Source organism: Salmo salar, chromosome ssa18 (assembly GCF_905237065.1).
Source record: "Salmo salar chromosome ssa18, Ssal_v3.1, whole genome shotgun sequence".
In the NCBI taxonomy this organism is placed as follows: domain Eukaryota; kingdom Metazoa; phylum Chordata; class Actinopteri; order Salmoniformes; family Salmonidae; genus Salmo; species Salmo salar.
Genome location: NC_059459.1, coordinates 38,043,921 through 38,061,355, shown reverse-complemented (window position 1 = coordinate 38,061,355; position 17,435 = coordinate 38,043,921). Strand labels below are relative to the sequence as shown.

At 48.8% G+C, this 17,435-nt stretch overlaps 1 protein-coding gene across 2 annotated transcripts in view; it reads right to left on the bottom strand.

The window, feature by feature from the left end:
- LOC106591216 (testican-2) overlaps positions 1-17,435 on the bottom strand; it is a 112,137-nt gene that overhangs the window by 5,855 nt on the left and 88,847 nt on the right. For both annotated transcript variants that reach the window (XM_045701087.1, XM_045701086.1), the window contains exon 11: positions 3,344-3,481. In XM_045701087.1, the coding sequence (XP_045557043.1) occupies positions 3,344-3,481 (138 nt within the window). The remainder of the gene's footprint in view (positions 1-3,343; positions 3,482-17,435) is intronic.

Here is a 17,435-nt window from a genome sequence, read left to right as displayed (position 1 = left end):
AAACACCCATGCATACCCCACAAGACATGCCACCAGAGGTCTCTTCACAGTCCCCAAGTCCAGAACAAACTATGGGAGGCGCACAGTATAACATAGATCCATGACTACATGGAACTCTATTCCATATCAGGTAACTGATGCAAGCAGTAGAATCAGGTAAAAATACATCTTATGAAACAGCGGGGATTGTGAAGAGACACATGCACACCCACTCTACACACACGTACATTGTAATATTGTTGTATGGTGGTATTATACATTCTGTATTGTAGATATGTAGTGGTGTAACAATGTTATATGATGTACTGTTTTATATTTTGTTTTATATGTAAGTGCTTTAATCTGTCTGGACCCCAGGAAGAGTAGCTGTTGCCTTGGCAACAGCCAATGGGGCTCCTTAATAAATACAAATGGGAGGGAAAGCATTTCCCTACACTCGCATTTCGCTACACTCTCAATAGCATCCGCTAACCATGTGTATGTGACCAATAAAATGTGATTTGATTTGAAAGTGAGAGGAGGTTGAAAAGACTGAGGGAGGTTTGAATCTATTGAAGCTAGCAATAACAATGGAGAGGGTATTCAGAGGAAGATTGATGTCAAGTTCAAACAGAGTGAGCCGGACGCCAGTTACAGTTCTGGAGGCGTAGATGGTGTTGTGAGGATCTTGGAGCCCGAGCCTTGCATTGATGGACATGGTTATTGATCAAAATAAGTTTGGTCCAATGGGAGTGAGCGTGGAACCAGGCCTTTTGGCTGATTCATGGGTGGTTTCAGGTTGGGTGGAAAAGATGGTGGGTGCTGTTGGGTCGGTGAAGGTAACCCGAAGTGGACTTGTGTTTCTTCAGATCAGAGGGAGCAGGACACTCCGTGCAACGCAACTTGGGGAAAGACCTGTATCTTGCTTTACGCTTAGTTACAGGGCACCATTAAAGGGAGTGATTTCTGGGGTAGCGTTAAGTTTGGAGGTGGAACAATTGAAATGGAAGATTCCTGGTGTTGGTGACACTCGTGGTTTGATGCGACGTTGACCCGGTGGTGAGCATGGTGAAACAGAGGAGTCACCGTTAGTCCTTTTGAGTTTTGAACACTGGAGGTTGGTGGCACCTTAATTGGGGAGGACGGGCTCATGGTAATGGCTGGAGTGGAATGGTATCAAATACATCAAACACATTTGTTTCCAGGTGTTTGATGCCGTTCCATTAGCTCTGTTCCAGACATTATTATGAGCTGTCCTCCCCTCAGAAGCCTCCACTGGTTTGGAGTCAGAGTCTCTAGCCAACAACACCATGTTAGGATATATCAGGTATCCTGTTAGAGCTTCTGTTCTGAATCCACTGCTCTGTTTCAGGTGTAACGTTTATGGCCATGTCACAGCAGTGTATAGGACGGAGATTCCAAGATGTGGGAAGTGTGCAGGAGGGCATGGTGAAAGAGGATTGTGTCGTTTCGGTGGATTAAGTTGTGTGTGTTAACTGTAGGGGTGTCTATGATGCTGGGGATCGGAAGTGTCCGGTGCGAGAGAGGCAGATTGAGGTGGCTTTGAGTCAGAGTAGTACAGATGTTGTACGCTGAGGCAGTGAAGAAAGTAGAGAAGGAGGGGTCAAAGGTGAGGGATCCTGAGAGGATTCCAGTGAATAGTAGATCTGTGCCAGAACAGAAGGATCGGCCAACGAGTGATATATGCTTCAGTAAGGTTGGCTTCTTAGTGTTTATAGCAATGGTTATCAACTGTACCGCAGAAATGGAACGTAAATCACAGAGAATAGATGTTGTGGTGGCAGCTGCAGAGATGTATTTGGATATACGAGATTTGACTTCAGAAGAGTTACAGGGTGTGTTGTCCCGTCCCCCCCGGCCGCTGGCAGGGTGCAGGAGCAGATAGGATCAAAGTAGTGGAATGGGGTAGTGGGTTTTTAATGAGTGTAGGGTTAAGTTGTTTAGGGTAATTCAAATATATGTATATCTTTTTTATAATATTTCCCGGTTCTCCTTTCCCATTTTGTAAAGTGTAGTGGATCTATACTATAGTTTCGTTGGGGACGGTAATGCCACATATTGGATATCAACCGCTGTTAAACCTCACAGAAGAAGAGGAGTCCTGTAGAGCAGCATAGCCATGCTAAAAAAGTCGTTTTTTACACAACCTTGAGTGTACAATTAAGCAATAAGGTCCGAGGAGGTGTGGTATATGGCCAATATACCACGGCTAAGGTCTGTTCTTATGCATGACGCAAACCTGGACACAGCTCTTAGCCGTGGTATATTGGCCATATATCACAAACCCTCGAGGTGCGTTATTGCTATTATAAACTGGTTACCAACGTAATTAGAGCAGTAAAAATAAATGTTTTGTCATACCCATGGTTTACGGTCTGATATAAAACGACTTTCAGCCAATCAGCAAAGATTTAGATGCACTATTGTAAAGTGGTTGTTCCACTGGATATCATAAGGTGAATGCACCAATTTGTAAGTCGCTCTGGATAAGAGCGTCTGCTAAATGACTTAAATGTAAATGTAAGGCTCGAACCACCCAGTTTATAATTGCTTTTCTACAACGGTGACCAATTAAATAAAAAACGTTAATTTGATAAATGTATTCATAGGCTTCTATTTCATCCCTCAACAAAAATATAGGCCCAGTCCCGACACATCTATGGCTGCTAGCCAAGCCGGCTGGCCGTTCATTCTGGTTAGGTTGACAGAGATGCGACCCAGTCGTTAAGTCTTTTTGTTCTGTATCTATGGACGAGACCCAGTCGTGTTCTAAATGTTCCGTTGCCATGCTGGCTGGCAACGCTCTTATCCCTTGCTTGCTAGCTAGCCAACTAGGACTAACTTCCAGTCACATCAAACAGTGAAGCCAGAATAACAGCAAAGTATTTGCATGTCGTTTGACCTGTTTTTATATGAACATTTCTTTGCATGTCCATAAAAATGATGCTGATTCATGATTTCGACTGGCTGAGAAAAGATGTCCGTCTCATCCTGATACGTTAATTCATTCTCAATAGGATAGTGGAGATCAAATTTCAATATCCAAACAATGTTGCAAATGTCCAGAGACAGACAGAAACGTTTGTACAAATCCCCCTGTTGTTGCAAACCAAATGTTAGGCTAGAAGCAAGGAGATATAATGTCTAGATGCTTTTTACAGTGGACATCACGTTAATGAATTGGTTGATGGGACACTGGATGCACAGGCATTTCTCATAGGCTGACCCATACTAAACAGTTTTTTTAGCGTGGCTTAGAACGCGTCTCAACCAATCACAATGCCTGCTTTTTGTTATTGTATAACCACCAAGAAGCTCTTCACTACAGCCCTACAGCTCTTACCACAGTCAGGTTTGCCATGGATTCTGGAACCCATAATTTCTCCTCCGTGCTGGTCAACACACCAACACTCTCCCATGCTCTGGTCACACTGCAGCTGCCTGTAGTAGCCGTCCTCATCGCAGCTGGGGATGTACATGCCTGCAAAAACACACACACACACACACACACACACACACACACACACACACACACACACACACACACACACACACACACACACACACACACACACACACACACACACACACACACACACACACAGTGTTGTTAAATATGTATGCACTGTGCTGCGGAGCTCTCTGAGCTGCCTCACACCGGTGGAAGAGATAAGTGGTGCATAAATGAAAAACGTCAGCGCAGCTTGTAGACCTGTGAGGAGACTCAGTCCGGAAAGGAAGGAGAGGTAACAGAGGAGGAGCTGTCTGTTGGAGAATGCCAGAGAGAGAGAGAGAGAGAGAGAGAGAGAGAGACAAGTTGAGGGAAAGGGTATAAGAGAGGGAGAAAGACAGAGAGGGAGACAGAAAGAAAGATGAGAGGGAAGAATAGAGGGAGAAAGAAAGAGAGAGAGGAAGAGAGAGGGACAGAAAAAACAGGGAGGTGAGAGAGTGAGCGAGACAGAGAGAGAGGGTCAGAAATAACAGGGAGAGGCGAGAGAGTGAGCGAGACAGAGAGAGAGGGACAGAAAAAACAGGGAGGAGAGAGAGTGAGAGAGACAGAGAGAGAGGTACAGAAAAAACAGGGAGAGGAAAGAGAGTGAGAGAGACAGAGAGAGAGGGACAGAAAAAACAGGGAGAGGCGAGAGAGAGAGAGACAGAGAGAGAGGGACAGAAAAAACAGGGAGGAGAGAGAGTGAGAGAGACAGAGAGGGACAGAAAAAACAGGGAGAGGAAAGCGTGAGAGAGACAGAGAGAGTAGTAGTATTAGTAGTATTTATTAGGAACCCCACTGACCTGCTGCCAAGGCAGGGGCTACTCTTCCCGGGGTCCAAACAGGGACCAACACATAAAACACACAGCACTACATTACAATGTAGCCATTTAGCAGATGGTCCCATCCAGAGAGACCCACAGCTAGCATCTCAAGATAGCCAGGTGACACAACCAGGCATCACATACCACTACATAATACAATACAAAGTCCATCAAAACGTCTGTGTGTCTCAAAGAGAGAGAGACGGGACTCAAGTCTGCTTTATTGAGCCAGGCCTTTATTCAAGATGCATTAATCTAATTATATATTTACTCATGCATGTCTCTCTATGCCGTGATTTTAATCTATATATCTATATATTTTCTCAGATACAGTTGAAGTCGGAAGTTTACATACACTTAGGTTGGAGTCATTAAAACTCGTTTTTCAACCACTCCACAAATTTCTTGTTAACAAACTATAGTTTTGGCAAGTCGGTTAGGACATCTACTTTGTGCATGACACAAGTAATTTTTCCAACAATTGTTTACAGACAGATTGTATCACTTAAAATTCACTGTATCACAATCCCAGTGGGACAGAAGTTTGCATACACTAAGTTGACAGTGCCTTTAAACAGCTCGGAAAATTCCAGAAAATTATGTCATGGCTTTAGAAGCTTCTGTTAGGCTAATTGACATACTTTGAGTCAATTGGACGTGTACCTGTGGATGTATTTCAAGGCCTACCTTCAAACTCAGTGCCTCTTTGCTTGACATCATGGGAAAATCGAAATAAATCAGCCAAGACCTCAGAAAAAAAATTGTACACCTCCACAAGTCTGGTTCATCCTTGGGAGCAATTTCCAAACGCCTGAAGGTACCACGTTCATCTGTACAATAATAGTACGCAAGTATAAACACCATGGGACCATCATACCGCTTAGGAAGGAGATGCGTTCTGTCTCCTAGAGATGAACGTAATTTGGTGAGAAAAGTGCAAATCAATCCCAGAACAACAGTAAAGGACTTTGTGAAGATGCTGGAGGAAACATGTACAAAAGTATCTATATCCACAGTAAAACGAGTCCTATATCGATATAACCTGATAGGCCGCTCAGCAAGGAAGAAGCCACTGCTCAAAAACCGCCAAAAAAGCCAGACTGCAGTTTGCAACTGCACATGGGGACAAAGATCACACTTTTTGGAGAAATGTCCTCTGCTCTGATGAAACTAAAATAGAACTGTTTGGCCATAATGACCATCGTTATGTTTAGAGGAAAAAGGGGGAGGCTTGCAAGCCGAAGAACACCATCCCAACCGTGAAGCACAGGGGTGGCAGCATCATGTTGTGGGGGTGCTTTGCTGCAGGAGGGACTGGTGCACTTCACAAAATAGATGGCATCATGAGGAAAGAAAATTATGTGGATATATTGAAGCAACATCAAGACATCAGTCAGGAAGTTAACGCTTGGTCGCAAATGGGTCTTCCAAATGGACAATGACCCCAATCATACTTACAAAGTTGTGGCAAAATGGCTTAAGGACAACAGAGTCAAGGTATTGGAGTGGCCATCACAAAGCCCTGACCTCAATCCTAAAGAAAATGTGTGGGCAGAACTGAAAAAGCGTGTGCTAGCAAGGAGGCCTACAAACCTGACTCAGTTACACCAGCTCTGTCAGGAGGACTGGGACAAAATTCACCCAACTTATTGTGGGAAGCTTGTGGAAGGCTACCCGAAACATTTGACCCAAGTTAACAATTTAAAGGCAATGCCAACAAATACTAATTGAGTGTATGTAAACTTCTGACCCACTGGGAATGTGATGAAAGAAATAAAAGCTGAAATAAATCATTCTCTCTACTATTATTCTGACATTTCACATTCTTGAAATAAAGTGGTGATCCTAACTGACCTAAGACAGGGAGTTTTTACTAGGATTAAATGTCAGGAATTGTGAAAAACTGAGTTTAAATGTATTTGGCTAAGGTGTATGTAAACTTCCGACTTCAACTGTATGTCTATGCCTTGATAGTGTCATGTTAAAATGGTTGACAGTCCTGTGACAGTTCCCCCTCTGTTTCAGCCTCCTCCCTTCAGACCAACTGTCAAACACATCTGCCACTTTACATAAACACTGTAGCGAGGGGGCGGAGTTACAAATGCCCCCAAAATAAATAGACGAGACAAGGAATAAGACATTTTAAGTCCCAATGGGGAACTAACTTAAAACTGTCTTCAAATATTTAAAGCCTGTTTTTGGTTTGGTTCCTCCTTATCCTCAGTTGGTACCCATACTGCACCATACTGTACCATACTGTAACATACTGCACCATACTGCACCATACTGTAACATACTGTACCATACCCCACCATACTGCACCATACTGCACCATACTGCACCATACAGCACCATACTGTAACATACTGCACCATACCCCACCATACAGCACCATACTGCACCATACTGCACCATACCCCACCATACTGCACCATACCCCACCATACCCCACCATACCCCATCATACTGCACCATACTGCACCATACCCCACCATACCCCATCATACTGCACCATTCTGCTGTAGGAACATTAGGTATCCTTGAGCAGAGGAGTAAAATCACAATCATGTCAGTTGGCCTGTTTTTGGTTTGGTTCCTTGTCCTTTGATTGACACCTGTACTGACAGGCCTGCCAATCACAACACTGGAAGGAGAGAGTCTCTGTCTCTGGAGTTGGTTGTGTGAGGGTGCTGTGTGTGGTGAGAGGGTGCTGTCCCTTTTTCTGTTCATTTCTTTCTTATTTCTTTATCATTTAAGTTATTCGTTTTAGTGATTACATTGTGGGGTGAGTTAGTGGCTTGGGTGTCATTTGTTTGGTGGGAGTGGGGATGACGTCTCACGTGGAGAAGCCACCTCCGTCACGGTTTCAGGTGTATGCCTGAGCCCAATGTGACCGTGTAGGATGTTCTCCTCGCTGTGGGAGAAAAGGTTGACTATGAAAATCTTTCAACTGCTTGGTGAATTAATAAAGCAGTGGCTGTGAGGAGGGAGGGAGAGAGGGAGTGAGAGGAGGGAGGGAGAGGAGGGAGAGGAGGGAGGGAGAGGAGGAGTGAGAGGAGGGAGGGAGAGGAGGGGTGAGAGGAGGGAGGGAGGGAGGGAGGGAGGGAGGGAGGGAGGGAGGAGGGAGGGAGGGAGGGAGGGAGGGAGGGAGGGAGGGAGGGAGGGAGGGAGGGAGGGAATAAAGCATTGGCTGTGTTTCTGATAGAGGAGCACCTTGTCAAGCGGATGGTCTGATCAGCTTCACAGGGGGAGATCTTTCCCTTGTCTGTTACCTCTGTTGATGGGTCTGATCAGCATCACAGGGGGAGATCTTTCCCTTGTCTGTTACCTCTGTTGATGGTTCTGATCAGCATCACAGGGGGAGATCTTTCCCTTGTCTGTTACCTCTGTTGATGGTTCTGATCAGCATCACAGGGGGAGATCTTTCCCTTGTCTGTTACCTCTGTTGATGGTTCTGATCAGCTTCACAGGGGGAGATCTTTCCCTTGTCTGTTACCTCTGTTGATGGTCTGATCAGCTTCACAGGGGGAGATCTTTCCCTTGTCTGTTACCTCTGTTGATGGTCTGATCAGCTTCACAGGGGGAGATCTTTCCCTTGTCTGTTACCTCTGTTGATGGTCTGATCAGCTTCACAGGGGGAGATCTTTCCCTTGTCTGTTACCTCTGTTGGTTATCTTTCGACAGGTGGATTTATTTTGGTCTGGTCAACACTGGACACGAGCAGCAGAGTTACAACTCCGTTTGCATGAGGTGGACCAAGGGCTGGTGGACATTATCTCCAGAGTGACAGCTTTCTGTCTACAAGCTACACAGAGACTTCTGTACCAGCAGGGGGTGTGCTGGAGAGATACTGCTTGGGCTGTTCCGAGGAGAGCAGGGGACCTTGGGTAGGACACTGGCACTTGTTCCTGTTGGATATGGAGCAGGTTGATATGTCAGTCATTACTCTGTGCTATGAGCGTGTTCACAGAGATGTTTCACAGCCAGGAGCATGGCTAATGGTGGAGTCACTGTTTCACAGCCAGGAGCATGGCTAATGGTGGAGTCACTGTTTCACAGCCAGGAGCATGGCTAATGGTGGAGTCACTGTTTCACAGCCAGGAGCATGGCTAATGGAGGAGTCACTGTTTCACAGCCAGGAGCATGGCTAATGGAGGAGTCACTGTTTCACAGCCAGGAGCATGGCTAATGGTGGAGTCACTGTTTCACAGCCAGGAGCATGGCTAATGGTGGAGTCACTGTTTCACAGCCAGGAGCATGGCTAATGGAGGAGTCACTGTTTCACAGCCAGGAGCAGGGCTAATGGTGGAGTCACTGTTTCACAGCCAGGAGCATGGCTAATGGAGGAGTCACTGTTTCACAGCCAGGAGCATGGCTAATGGTGGAGTCACTGTTTCACAGCCAGGAGCATGGCTAATGTAGGAGTCACTGTTTCACAGCCAGGAGCATGGCTAATGGAGGAGTCACTGTTTCACAGCCAGGAGCATGGCTAATGGTGGAGTCACTGTTTCACAGCCAGGAGCATGGCTAATGGAGGAGTCACTGTTTCACAGCCAGGAGCATGGCTAATGGTGGAGTCACTGTTTCACAGCCAGGAGCATAGCTAATGGAGGAGTCACTGTTTCACAGCCAGGAGCATGGCTAATGGAGGAGACACTGTTTCACAGCCAGGAGCATGGCTAATGTAGGAGTCACTGTTTCACAGCCAGGAGCATGGCTAATGGAGGAGTCACTGTTTCACAGCCAGGAGCATGGCTAATGGTGGAGTCACTGTTTCACAGCCAGGAGCATGGCTAATGGAGGAGTCACTGTTTCACAGCCAGGAGCATGGGTAATGGTGGAGTCACTGTTTCACAGCCAGGAGCATAGCTAATGGAGGAGTCACTGTTTCACAGCCAGGAGCATGGCTAATGGAGGAGACACTGTTTCACAGCCAGGAGCATGGCTAATGGTGGAGTCACTGTTTCACAGCCAGGAGCATGGCTAATGTAGGAGTCACTGTTTCACAGCCAGGAGCATGGCTAATGGAGGAGACACTGTTTCACAGCCAGGAGCATGGCTAATGTAGGAGTCACTGTTTCACAGCCAGGAGCATGGCTAATGGAGGAGTCACTGTTTCACAGCCAGGAGCATGGCTAATGGTGGAGTCACTGTTTCACAGCCAGGAGCATGGCTAATGGAGGAGTCACTGTTTCACAGCCAGGAGCATGGCTAATGGTGGAGTCACTGTTTCACAGCCAGGAGCATGGCTAATGGAGGAGTCACTGTTTCACAGCCAGGAGCATGGCTAATGGTGGAGTCACTGTTTCACAGCCAGGAGCATAGCTAATGGAGGAGTCACTGTTTCACAGCCAGGAGCATGGCTAATGGAGGAGACACTGTTTCACAGCCAGGAGCATGGCTAATGGAAGAGTCACTGTTTCATAGCCAGGAGCATGGCTAATGGAGGAGTCACTGTTTCACAGCCAGGAGCATGGCTAATGGAAGAGACACTGTTTCACAGCCCATTCCTCCAGACCAGAGTGCTGACCAATGCCATCTTGCAGGCCATAGCGGGGTTTAATAAGTTGGGTGACCTACAAGAAGAGGATGGATGGAAATCTGCCAGCGACATGTCAGAGGCTTCCTCCATAAAGTCAACCAGGCCGCTGCAGCAGGAGGTGGAGGAGGTCCGTGCTGCACTACCGGGCTCGTTCAGAGAGCTGCCGGGGAGAAGGCAGAGACTGGACCGTCTAACCACGAATGACACTGACCTGCCTCCTTTCACCATCGCTGCCGCTGCAGGGGAACACCAGGAGGGTGAGGGAATGATCCTATCGTTCAAGACTCCAGAGCCGGGGGCCTTTTCCACAGCCAGCTAAAAAGCTCTGTACACGGTGTCTGTGAAGACGACTCAGGAAGACCATCTGCATGGGCTGAGGGCAGCGAACGGGCTGCTAGGGGAGGTTGGGACCAGGTTCTTCTCTGAGAGAATGTTGGCGCTCCCTGTATAAGCCTCTCATTGAGAAGCGTATTGCTGATCTACAGTGGAGGATCATTCACAGGGCTATCGCTACAAACAGATACGTGTCGCACCTTAATCCATCAGTGGGGAGGGGGTGTCTGTTCTGTGGGGAGGGGGTGTCTGCTCTGTGAGGAGGGGGACTGTAGCATCTGTTCTGTGGCTGGTAGGGGTGTCTGTTCTGTGGGGAGGGGTGTCTGTTCTGTGAGGAGGGGGTGTCTGTTCTGTGAGGAGGGAGTGTCTGTTCTGTGAGGAGGGGGTGTCTGTTCTGTGAGGAGGGGGTGTCTGTTCTGTGAGGAGGGGGTGTCTGTTCTGTGGGGAGGGGGTGTCTGTTCTGTGGGGAGGGGGTGTCTGTTCTGTGAGGAGGGGGTGTCTGTTCTGTGAGGAGGGGGTGTCTGTTCTGTGAGGAGGGGGAGACAATGTAGCATCTGTTTTTTTCTTGTTCCAGGCTGGTAGGGATGTTTTCTGTCCTGGATGGGTGGTGTACAGGCCTAGGGTTGTGGCTGACTCTGGACCTATCCTTTGGAGGGTCTAGGTATAGAGTAGCCAACAGGAGGAGGGTCTAGGTATAGAGTGGCCAACAGGAGGAGGGTCTAGTTATAGAGTGGCCAACAGGAGGAGGGTCTAGGTATAGAGTAGCCAACAGGAGGAGGGTCTAGGTATAGAGTAGCCAACAGGAGGAGGAGGGTCTAGGTATAGAGTAGCCAACAGGAGGAGGGTCTAGGTATAGAGTAGCCAACAGGAGGAGGGTCTAGGTATAGAGTAGCCAACAGCAGGAGGAGGGTCTAGGTATAGAGTAGCCAACAGGAGGAGGGTCTAGGTATAGAGTGGCCAACAGGAGGAGGAGGAGGGTCTAGGTATAGAGTAGCCAACAGGAGGAGGGTCTAGGTATAGAGTAGCCAACAGGAGGAGGGTCTAGGTATAGAGTAGCCAACAGGAGGAGGGTCTAGGTATAGAGTAGCCAACAGGAGGAGGGTCTAGGTATAGAGTAGCCAACAGGAGGAGGGTCTAGGTATAGAGTAGCCAACAGGAGGAGGGTCTAGGTATAGAGTAGCCAACAGGAGGAGGGTCTAGGTATAGAGTAGCCAACAGGAGGAGGGTCTAGGTATAGAGTAGCCAACAGGAGGAGGGTCTAGGTATAGAGTGGCCAACAGGAGGAGGGTCTAGGTATAGAGTAGCCAACAGGAGGAGGGTCTAGGTATAGAGTAGCCAACAGGAGGAGGGTCTAGTTATAGAGTAGCCAACAGGAGGAGGGTCTAGGTAAAGAGTAGCCAACAGGAGGAGGGTCTAGGTATAGAGTAGCCAACAGGAGGAGGGTCTAGGTATAGAGTAGCCAACAGGAGGAGGGTCTAGGTATAGAGTAGCCAACAGGAGGAGGGTCTAGGTATAGAGTGGCCAACAGGAGGAGGGACTGCCTAGTAAACTTGGGGCAGACCAGAATGGCAGTGTGGAAGACCAGGAAACATGAGATGCAGGGTGCGGGGAGTACGGAGCCCAGAGCTGTGCTGCTGGGGCTGGTTCCGGCTCGGCTGACACTGGATCATGTATATGGGGAGGCTGGTGAAGCGTCTGGGGGACTTTGTAGTGGTGTGGGGTGTCAGAGGGGGTACCATGAACGAGGAGGGGGGGGCTTGGTTCTAACTTTGTAGTCTGTTGAAGTTAAGTGGGGTTTGTGCTGTTGGTGATGTATTATAAAATAAAACCCTCTCTCTCTGAGCCTGCTGTGGGCTCCATGGGGCTCACCTTAGCACTGCTCTCCAAGCAGCCTGATTAGGCCCTGATCCTGGCTGCTGCTTGTCTGTTTAATGAGCATCCTCCAGTTCCCCTGCTGCTGCAGACACCTTGTTACACAACTACACACAAACTAGACACACACACACACACACACACACACACACACACACACACACACACACACACACACACACACACACACACACACACACAAACACACGCCACGGCACACTCCTAACACAATGTGCTCCAGGCACCTTATCAGTACTACACAAGTACACACACACACACTGTACCTCACTACACAGACACACACCAGCCACAACACAGGCACATGCCAGCAGCAGCAGCTCACACCCGCCCACACCAGAACAGGCTGACGAGTAGATCAGTGGGAACAGATCCTCCACACACCAGAACAGGCTGACGAGTAGATCAGTGTGAACAGATCCTCCACACACCAGAACAGGCTGACGAGTAGATCAGTGGGAATAGATCCTCCACACACACCAGAACAGGCTGACGAGTAGATCAGTGTGAATAGATCCTCCACACACCAGAACAGGCTGACGAGTAGATCAGTGTGAATAGATCCTCCACACACCAGAACAGGCTGACGAGTAGATCAGTGTGAATAGATCCTCCACACACCAGAACAGGCTGACGAGTAGATCACTGGGAATAGATCCTCCACACACAAGAACAGGCTGACGAGTAGATCAGTGGGAATAGATCCTCCACACACCAGAACAGGCTGACGAGTAGATCACTGGGAATAGATCCTCCACACACCAGAACAGGCTGACGAGTAGATCAGTGGGAATAGATCCTCCACACACACCAGAACAGGCTGACGAGTAGATCAGTGGGAATAGATCCTCCACACACACCAGAACAGGCTGACGAGTAGATCAGTGTGAATAGACCCTCCACACACCAGAACAGGCTGACGAGTAGATCAGTGGGAATAGATCCTCCACACACCAGAACAGGCTGACGAGTAGATCAGTGGGAATAGATCCTCCACACACCAGAACAGGCTGACGAGTAGATCACTGGGAATAGATCCTCCACACACCAGAACAGGCTGACGAGTAGATCAGTGTGAATAGATCCTCCACACACACCAGAACAGGCTGACGAGTAGATCACTGGGAATAGATCCTCCACACACACCAGAACAGGCTGACGAGTAGATCAGTGGGAATAGATCCTCCACACACCAGAACAGGCTGACGAGTAGATCAGTGGGAATAGATCCTCCACACACACCAGAACAGGCTGACGAGTAGATCAGTGGGAATAGATCCTCCACACACCAGAACAGGCTGACGAGTAGATCAGTGGGAATAGATCCTCCACACACCAGAACAGGCTGACGAGTAGATCAGTGGGAATAGATCCTCCACACACCAGAACAGGCTGATGAGTAGATCACTGGGAATAGATCCTCCACACACCAGAACAGGCTGACGAGTAGATCAGTGTGAATAGATCCTCCACACACACCAGAACAGGCTGACGAGTAGATCACTGGGAATAGATCCTCCACACACCAGAACAGGCTGACGAGTAGATCACTGGGAATAGATCCTCCACACACCAGAACAGGCTGACGAGTAGATCAGTGTGAATAGATCCTCCACACACACCAGAACAGGCTGACGAGTAGATCAGTGTGAATAGATCCTCCACACACCAGAACAGGCTGACGAGTAGATCACTGGGAATAGATCCTCCACACACAAGAACAGGCTGACGAGTAGATCAGTGGGAATAGATCCTCCACACACCAGAACAGGCTGACGAGTAGATCACTGGGAATAGATCCTCCACACACCAGAACAGGCTGACGAGTAGATCAGTGGGAATAGATCCTCCACACACACCAGAACAGGCTGACGAGTAGATCAGTGGGAATAGATCCTCCACACACACCAGAACAGGCTGACGAGTAGATCAGTGTGAATAGACCCTCCACACACCAGAACAGGCTGACGAGTAGATCAGTGGGAATAGATCCTCCACACACCAGAACAGGCTGACGAGTAGATCAGTGGGAATAGATCCTCCACACACCAGAACAGGCTGACGAGTAGATCACTGGGAATAGATCCTCCACACACCAGAACAGGCTGACGAGTAGATCAGTGTGAATAGATCCTCCACACACACCAGAACAGGCTGACGAGTAGATCAGTGGGAATAGATCCTCCACACACACCAGAACAGGCTGACGAGTAGATCACTGGGAATAGATCCTCCACACACCAGAACAGGCTGACGAGTAGATCAGTGGGAATAGATCCTCCACACACACCAGAACAGGCTGACGAGTAGATCAGTGGGAATAGATCCTCCACACACACCAGAACAGGCTGACGAGTAGATCAGTGTGAATAGACCCTCCACACACCAGAACAGGCTGACGAGTAGATCAGTGGGAATAGATCCTCCACACACCAGAACAGGCTGACGAGTAGATCAGTGGGAATAGATCCTCCACACACCAGAACAGGCTGACGAGTAGATCAGTGGGAATAGATCCTCCACACACACCAGAACAGGCTGACGAGTAGATCACTGGGAATAGATCCTCCACACACACCAGAACAGGCTGACGAGTAGATCAGTGGGAATAGATCCTCCACACACACCAGAACAGGCTGACGAGTAGATCAGTGGGAATAGATCCTCCACACACACCAGAACAGGCTGACGAGTAGATCAGTGGGAATAGATCCTCCACACACCAGAACAGGCTGACGAGTAGATCAGTGGGAATAGATCCTCCACACACCAGAACAGGCTGACGAGTAGATCAGTGGGAATAGATCCTCCACACACCAGAACAGGCTGACGAGTAGATCAGTGGGAATAGACCCTCCACACACCAGAACAGGCTGACGAGTAGATCAGTGGGAATAGACCCTCCACACACCAGAACAGGCTGACGAGTAGATCAGTGGGAATAGACCCTCCACACACCAGAACAGGCTGACGAGTAGATCAGTGGGAATAGATCCTCCACACACCAGAACAGGCTGACGAGTAGATCAGTGGGAATAGATCCTCCACACACACCAGAACAGGCTGACGAGTAGATCAGTGGGAATAGATCCTCCACACACACCAGAACAGGCTGACGAGTAGATCAGTGTGAATAGACCCTCCACACACCAGAACAGGCTGACGAGTAGATCAGTGGGAATAGATCCTCCACACACCAGAACAGGCTGACGAGTAGATCAGTGGGAATAGACCCTCCACACACCAGAACAGGCTGACGAGTAGATCAGTGGGAATAGATCCTCCACACACCAGAACAGGCTGACGAGTAGATCACTGGGAATAGATCCTCCACACACCAGAACAGGCTGACGAGTAGATCAGTGTGAATAGATCCTCCACACACACCAGAACAGGCTGACGAGTAGATCAGTGGGAATAGATCCTCCACACACACCAGAACAGGCTGACGAGTAGATCAGTGGGAATAGATCCTCCACACACACCAGAACAGGCTGACGAGTAGATCAGTGGGAATAGATCCTCCACACACCAAAACAGGCTGACGAGTAGATCAGTGGGAATAGATCCTCCACACACCAGAACAGGCTGACGAGTAGATCAGTGGGAATAGATCCTCCACACACACCAGAACAGGCTGACGAGTAGATCAGTGGGAATAGATCCTCCACACACCAGAACAGGCTGACGAGTAGATCAGTGGGAATAGATCCTCCACACACCAGAACAGGCTGACGAGTAGATCAGTGTGAATAGATCCTCCACACACCAGAACAGGCTGACGAGTAGATCAGTGGGAATAGATCCTCCACACACCAGAACAGGCTGACGAGTAGATCAGTGGGAATAGATCCTCCACACACACCAGAACAGGCTGACGAGTAGATCAGTGGGAATAGATCCTCCACACACCAGAACAGGCTGACGAGTAGATCAGTGGGAATAGATCCTCCACACACGCCAGAACAGGCTGACGAGTAGATCAGTGGGAATAGATCCTCCACACACGCCAGAACAGGCTGACGAGTAGATCAGTGGGAATAGATCCTCCACACACACCAGAACAGGCTGACGAGTAGATCAGTTGGAATAGATCCTCCACACACCAGAACAGGCTGACGAGTAGATCAGTGGGAATAGATCCTCCACACACACCAGAACAGGCTGACGAGTAGATCAGTGGGAATAGATCCTCCACACACACCAGAACAGGCTGACGAGTAGATCAGTGGGAATAGATCCTCCACACACCAGAACAGGCTGACGAGTAGATCAGTGGGAATAGACCCTCCACACACCAGAACAGGCTGACGAGTAGATCAGTGGGAACAGATCCTCCACACACCAGAACAGGCTGACGAGTAGATCAGTGTGAATAGATCCTCCACACACCAGAACAGGCTGACGAGTAGATCAGTGGGAATAGATCCTCCACACACGCCAGAACAGGCTGACGAGTAGATCAGTGGGAATAGATCCTCCACACACGCCAGAACAGGCTGACGAGTAGATCAGTGGGAATAGATCCTCCACACACACCAGAACAGGCTGACGAGTAGATCAGTGGGAATAGATCCTCCACACACCAGAACAGGCTGACGAGTAGATCAGTGGGAATAGATCCTCCACACACACCAGAACAGGCTGACGAGTAGATCAGTGGGAATAGATCCTCCACACACACCAGAACAGGCTGACGAGTAGATCAGTGGGAATAGATCCTCCACACACCAGAACAGGCTGACGAGTAGATCAGTGGGAATAGACCCTCCACACACCAGAACAGGCTGACGAGTAGATCAGTGGGAACAGATCCTCCACACACCAGAACAGGCTGACGAGTAGATCAGTGTGAATAGATCCTCCACACACCAGAACAGGCTGACGAGTAGATCAGTGGGAATAGATCCTCCACACACCAGAACAGGCTGACGAGTAGATCAGTGGGAATAGATCCTCCACACACACCAGAACAGGCTGACGAGTAGATCAGTGGGAATAGATCCTCCACACACACCAGAACAGGCTGACGAGTAGATCAGTGGGAATAGATCCTCCACACACCAGAACAGGCTGACGAGTAGATCAGTGGGAACAGATCCTCCACACACCAGAACAGGCTGACGAGTAGATCAGTGGGAATAGATCCTCCACACACACCAGAACAGGCTGACGAGTAGATCAGTGGGAATAGATCCTCCACACACACCAGAACAGGCTGACGAGTAGATCAGTGGGAATAGATCCTCCACACACCAGAACAGGCTGACGAGTAGATCAGTGGGAATAGACCCTCCACACACCAGAACAGGCTGACGAGTAGATCAGTGGGAACAGATCCTCCACACACCAGAAC